This window comes from Lonchura striata, chromosome 17 (genome assembly GCF_050655825.1).
Source record: "Lonchura striata isolate lonStrDom1 chromosome 17, ASM5065582v1, whole genome shotgun sequence".
Classification (NCBI taxonomy): Eukaryota; Metazoa; Chordata; class Aves; order Passeriformes; family Estrildidae; genus Lonchura; species Lonchura striata.
Window position 1 is genome coordinate 7,293,578 of NC_140719.1, and position 6,291 is coordinate 7,299,868.

Consider the following 6,291-nt stretch of genomic DNA (forward strand, 5'->3'; position numbering starts at 1 on the left):
GCAGTGTGAGGTTGCTAATGTGGGTTTGAAAAAGTGGCTCTGTCCAAACCGTGCACAAGAACCAGCAGAGCTGTAGCTCAGGGCTGCAGCTGGAGCCCAGAGTCAAGATGATTCCCTCTCATCCTCATACAGGAAGGGGATGCTGGGAGCTACTCCTGCACCGCGGTGAACTCTGCTGGGAGGGCCGTTCGCCGGCTCTCCCTCTCCATCCACACCCTGCCCACCTTCACCCACCTGCCCACAGACATCACCCTGAGCCGGGGCGAGAGGCTGGAGCTGGTGTGTGCCGCAGCGGGCAGCCCCCAGCCCCGCGTCTCCTGGATGGCCAACGGGCAGCTCGTCACTGGTACCTGGGCAGGGGCAGAGGATGCCATCCTGGTGCCACCTTTCAGGATCCCCGGGGTGCCAGCACGTCTGGTCGTGCGGGGTTGCAACCAGCTGATGGCCAACCACCCTTTTTGGGGGTTCGCACCCCGCAGGTGGCGCGTCGGGGCACGGCGGGCGGAGCATCCTGCGGCGGGAGGCAGCCACGGCCGCGGACAGCGGCACCTACGTGTGCCACGCCGAGAACAGCGCCGGGGCCGCCAGGGCCACCGTCTTCGTCTCTGTCAGAGGTAGGTGCTGGCAGCGAAACACCCGCGTTTCTAGTGCCAGGCCAGCCCACCTCCTCTGCCACCCCTTTCCCTTTCCCAGAGGCACCGGTCATACAGGGGGACGCCAGCACCTACCAGGTGGAGCACTCCGGAGGTGATGCCCTCCTCGACTGCCACGCCCAGGGTCACCCGGAGCCCCTCATCCGCTGGAGCAAGGACGGGGTGCCGGTGGTGGCCCGTGGGCGCCTGCACCAGCTGCAGAATGGCTCCCTGGCCATCCGTGCTGTGGGGGTGAGCAGGGCCTGGGGGGTGCTGGCACATTTTAGGGTGCTTTCCCGGCAAAGCAAAACGCTGTGCTAATGCTGTTGGTCCTGCTAGAGCACCGATGTGGGGCAGTACCGGTGTGTGGCAGAGAATGATGCGGGCACAGCAGCAAAAGTTGTCACCCTCGTTCTGCAGAGTGAGTGCTGGTCCCCTCTGCACCCTTCTTTTAAGCAACTGCAAACCATGTCACCTCTCAGCCCCTCAACTCCCCCTGCTCCCTGGGGAATGTTGCATCACTACCTGCATCTTCTTCCCTGCCCAGGTGCTCCTGTGGTGACAGTGACACCAGCAGAGGTGAGGGTCCACGCTGGGCAGCAGGTGCTGCTGCACTGTGCTGTGTCAGGGGAGCCCACCCCGTCCGTGGAGTGGCAGCGGGACGGGCAGCCACTGCCCGAGGGTCCCCACGCTCGTGTCATGCCCAATGCCACCCTGTTCCTGCCCTCTGTTGCCCACCGTGACGCCGGCAGCTACACCTGCCTCGCCCGCAATGCCCTGGGCTCTGCTGTGGCCCACGCCTCCCTGGATGTCCGAGGTGGGTGTCTGCCCTGGCCGGGGGGCTGCCTGCAGTGCTGTTACCAGCCTGGTGGTGTGGAGGGACATTGCCTTGCTTGTTCTACCCGCCGTGGTTCATACTCTGCTTTGTGCTCCCCTCCCGTGCCCTGCTCAGCTGAGCCTGAGCCCAGGCAGGTCCTGTCCCCAGCAGCCACCGCGTGCCAGCCCTCACTTGCCTCTCCTCGGCCTTCCTGCCTGAGTTGCCCATGATTAAATTCCTCTCTCCCAGGGGCCCTGCTGAATGCACAGACACATCCTCTCCTGCTGCCCCTCGGGAGCAGAGACCCAGGCTGGAGGAAGTGCCAAGTGCCCTTGTGTGGCTGGTGGCATTTTGCTGCCAGGCACGCTGGAGAAGCAAATAAAAGCCTGGGGCTATGCCAGGACCTTGAGGTTGATACAGAGCAGGGTTTGGGGGTGTCAGTGCCTGTTGGTGTGATGAGGCACAGGGCCACACTCTCAACATCCCCTGTCAAAATGGCACCGTGCCTGGAGCCATGGGGTCTCTGGGGACTGTGCTGCAGCCAGGCAGGGACACTGCCTGCCTTGCTCTGGCTGCTTTCACCTCCAGAAAACAAGACTTTTTTGACATACAAATTAGTAAGAGGGGAGTAAGGAAAGGGAGTGCAGTCCCAGTGTTGCTTCCTGACCCCATCCCATTTGCCCAGGGGAGCTGCACCAGGTGCGGGGCAGCCTGGTCGGTGCCATCAATGGCCACAAGCTCGGTGTCTCCACCCTTGATGCCAGCGTGCTGGGTGACTCTCAATCCAGCACCGCCGCCCTCCGGAGCAGCATTGGGAGCATTCCACCTGCCATAGGTGGGTGGACATTTCTACCCTCACCCTTGTGAGAGTTTTGACCTCTGTCAGATGTAAATCTTAAGGAAAAGGTCTTTATGTCTTTTTTTCCCCCTAAAAGCAAACCTTCCTTCCCCATTCCCAGGGCCGCTGATGCGGGTGTTGGTGACCATCATCGCCCCCGTTTACTGGTCCTTGGCACACGCCGGTGGGGCAGCCCAGAACGGCCTCCTGCTCACGCAGGGCACCTTCCAGCACGAGTCACTGCTGCACTTTGCCACAGGTGAGGGGTGTGTGAGCCTGCTCAGCTCCTGGGGAAGCTCAGCCTCCCTCTCCCCTAGGCACCATCGCTGATCCAGCAGCGGAGCTGTGTGTGGGGGTGCTGTGGGGTGCTGACCACTGTCCCCCCCTTGCAGGGGAGCTCCTGCGGGTCACCCACCAGGCCCGGGGCGCGGGCAGCGCCGGCGCTCTGCGGCTGGACAGCGTCATCAGCGGCTCCGTGCCGGAGAGCTTCGGCCACGCCGTGCTGCTGCTGCGGGTGCTGCCACTGCTCCTTATTCCCATGGGGGCCACGGCTCCCATGCTGGGAGCACGGGAGGTCCGTGGCCTGACCCCGGCCCTGCCTCTCCCCAGGATTTCAGCGAGCGCTACGTGCGGACGGGCGCGGGGCAGCTCTCCGGGGGTTCAGTGCAGAGCTTCCTGCAGGACGGGCGCCTCGTCCGTGCCCACTGCAATCACACCATCGTGTTCGACCCCCCCGTGGGCACACAGCCCCCCCGGGTGCAGCACCTCCGGGCCAGAGCCATCTCAGCCTCCTATGACCCCGCCAAACAGGAGCTCCGTTTCCAGCTCCGAGCCTCGCTTGATGCGGGTAACCAGGGGAGTCCCCAGCTTGGGGATGCAGATCTGTTGTTCTGGGTGTCTGTGAGGGTGCAAAGGCCATGTCCCTGCAGCGACATGTGACATTTTCTCTGCTCAATTCACAGGTGCTGATAGAGACCAGTGCCCACTGGGGTTCATCCCAGACCCTGGGCAGCTGTACTGCATGGGTACGGACCTTCCTGAGGGGCATGGGGGCAGCAAGAGGCACCTGGTGCCACTTGCCACCCCCCCAACCCTGTCCTCTCTCTGCTCCCCAGATGTTGATGAATGCACCGAGGGGTCCCATGCCTGCCGCTACAACCAGATCTGCCAGAACTCTGCCGGGTCCTACAGCTGCTCCTGCCCTCCCGGCTACCGCACGCTGGGCACTGGCTGGCCATGCCTGGGTACGAGCTGGGCTCTCAGGGTCCCTGGTCACCCCCCCTGCCCTGTTCCAGCCTCAGGTTCTCCCACCCAGCTGCAGCTCCCCACCTCTTTCCTCCCCTAGACGTCAACGAGTGCCTGAATTTCCCCCCACCGTGCGCCTTCGAGTGCCACAACCTGCGGGGCTCCTACGAGTGCCTGTGCCCCGCTGGCAAGGCCGTGCTGCCGGGCGGGCGGTGTGGCACAGCCGGGATGGAGGGAGGGGACACAGCGGTGCCCCGGGACGCTCCCCTGCACCGGCAGGGGCCGAGCGGCCACCCACGGGGACGGGGACGATCCTTCTACACCCAGCTCGCCCTGCGCCGCGTGGCCAAGGATGCAGGGATGGGTGCCCGGGGCCCGCCCTGCCCCACGGGCTACATCAGGAGGAATGGCACCTGCACCGGTGAGCATGCTCTGGGGAAGGGTGTTGAAGGGAGTTCAGAGAGTACTTTGTCCCCAAAATGTACCTCGTGTCCTTCTTGCTGCCCTGTCCACCACTTTGTTTGCGCCCTGTGGTCTTTGCTCTGCTGGGAAGGGGAGGTGAGAGCCAGGCTGGCCCAAGGCAGTGGCACCAGAGGGGACTGATCCTCCCCTCTTGCCTTCACCCCTCTCATCCCACAGATCTCGACGAGTGTCAGACACTGAAGCAGTGCCAGCACGAGTGCAGGAACAGCCCGGGCAGCTACCGCTGCCTCTGCCCCACTGGCTACCGCCTGCTGTCCAACAGGAAGAGCTGCCATGGTCAGTGCAGGGGTGCCAGGGCATGCCCCGTCCCCACGGTGCCCTGGGTGCTGCAAGTCTTTCTCCTATCTCGGGATGGGTGCTCCCAGCCTCAGCTCTCCACAGTCTGAGTTCCTGTCTCACTGCCTTAGTGTCCAGGCAGATGTGGGAGGATGGGGGATTGAACCCCCGTCTCAGCCACCCCAGCACCCTCAGACCTGTCCCCTCTCTCCCTGCAGATGTGGATGAGTGCACGGAGGGCACAATCCAGTGTGGCATGAGCCAGATGTGCTTCAATACCCGTGGAGGTGCCCGGTGCACAGATGTGCCGTGCCCAGCTGGGTACCGGAGAGGCTCCAGCCCAGGGTGAGTTCGTGCTGTGGGGCTGGGAGTGCCCGTCCCGCTCTGCCCATCTCACCACGACCCCGGGTGTCCCGTCCCCTCCCCGGCACCCACCACATCCCACACTGCCCATCTCTCATGCAGGCTGTGCGTGGGTCGCTGCCCCCCGTTCTGCGGCCCGGCCGGTCCCCCCACGCTGCAGTACCAGCTGCTCGCCCTGCCCCTCGGCATCGCTGCCCGCCGGGACGTGGTGCACCTCGCCCCGGCCTCCGCCCTGCGCCACCGCGCCGTCTTCAGGCTGCTGGAGCAAGACCCTGAGAGCCCCTTCGCCCTCCGCAGCGAGCAGGGCCAGGGCATCATCTCCACCCTGCGGCCGCTGCGGGAGCCCAGCACCCACCGGCTCAAGGTGCAGGCGCTGGTGCCAGGCGGGCAGCGAGCACCCAGCATCTTCCTCCTCCTCATCTCTGTCTCGCCCTACCCTTACTGACACAGCCCAGGGACAGGAGGGGACGCAGGGTCACTTCTCCTCCTGTCCCTCCCCACCCCATCGGTGGGGCACGAGGCTCAGGGAACGCTGAGCTTGTACCTCTTCTGTCCCTCCCAGACACCCCCTCTCCTCCCAGCTGTGCTCCTTTCAGCCAGGCCGGGCCCTGACTCAGCAGGAGAGTCAGGATCTGTGGGGGATGACATGTCCCACCAACCTGCTGCAATCAGGTCCCAGATCCCAGAACAAACACAGCTCTGGATGGCCTTGGCTGCTATCAGTCCCCAAATGCGGGGGGTGGGAAGATGAACTGGGTGACAGTGGCACCCACCAGGGTGCAGGGAGGGATTCCCTGGGCTGGGGAGGGTGTGGGGCACCCCAGAATTAACCATTATTAAATTGAAGTAGTTTTTTTTTTTTTTTAATCCACTTGGTCTCTGTGCACTCTTATTTATTTATGTTTTGTGGCTAAATATTAGCTGTGCCTGAAGAAGGCAGCTTCCTTCAGTGTGTGGGAGAATTCCCAGGGCTTTGGACACCTCCCTGCCTGACCTTGGACCATAAAAGGGAGGTTGTCTGGATGTAGCAATGCCAGAAGGACAATGTCCAGCCCCTGAAGGTCCAATCCTGCTTCGGTGTCAAGCCCCTCAAGCAGCAAGAGCAGGACATGACCTCTCTGCACATGGTGAAGATGGAGGCCGCTCCCAAAACACTGTTTCGGTCCTAGCTGATGCTGTGGGATGTGGGCTGCTGGCCCCAGGAGACACGAGCCCACAGCCACCAGGGCTGGGCCATGATGGTGGCTGTGCACCTTCCATGGCCAGATCCTGTCACTGGAGCTGGCTCCTGCTGCACCTCTCTGAGACTGCCCTAAAAATCTCTGTCCTTTGGGATGGAGCTTTCCTGTCCTCCAAAGCCGGGTCTGGGGTGCTCTGAGGGTGTGTGAGGGGGAAACGGTGAGTTTGGCCTCATGGACAGCCCTGTCCCCTCCTGCCTACCTTGGCTCCTGCATTACCTCCTGATGGAGGTTCAAATAAATCCAACTTTCCCCCTCCTTGCTACTCTGGATGGAAAGTCAGCACCATCCCTCCTCTGCCCCCATTTTCCCACTCCTCAGGGGTGGGTGACTCGGTGGAGCTCCCCAGGGGCGATGACACCCGTGGGTGCTCTGTGGAGGTTGCTGAGGAGGTCTGGA

General features: G+C 63.2%; 1 protein-coding gene across 1 annotated transcript in view; it reads left to right on the forward strand.

The window, feature by feature from the left end:
• The window catches only part of HMCN2 (hemicentin 2), a 35,868-nt gene extending 29,817 nt beyond the window's left edge, over nt 1-6,051 (forward strand). The window contains exons 64-78 of the mRNA XM_085556457.1: nt 133-346; nt 480-614; nt 694-884; nt 972-1,053; nt 1,180-1,449; nt 2,135-2,284; nt 2,409-2,546; nt 2,680-2,801; nt 2,897-3,134; nt 3,250-3,312; nt 3,403-3,531; nt 3,633-3,953; nt 4,172-4,291; nt 4,510-4,636; nt 4,757-6,051. Of these exons, the coding sequence (XP_085412583.1) occupies nt 133-346; nt 480-614; nt 694-884; nt 972-1,053; nt 1,180-1,449; nt 2,135-2,284; nt 2,409-2,546; nt 2,680-2,801; nt 2,897-3,134; nt 3,250-3,312; nt 3,403-3,531; nt 3,633-3,953; nt 4,172-4,291; nt 4,510-4,636; nt 4,757-5,099 (2,643 nt within the window). The 3' untranslated portion in view covers nt 5,100-6,051. The remainder of the gene's footprint in view (nt 1-132; nt 347-479; nt 615-693; nt 885-971; nt 1,054-1,179; nt 1,450-2,134; nt 2,285-2,408; nt 2,547-2,679; nt 2,802-2,896; nt 3,135-3,249; nt 3,313-3,402; nt 3,532-3,632; nt 3,954-4,171; nt 4,292-4,509; nt 4,637-4,756) is intronic.
• Nucleotides 6,052-6,291: the final 240 nt, after the last annotated feature.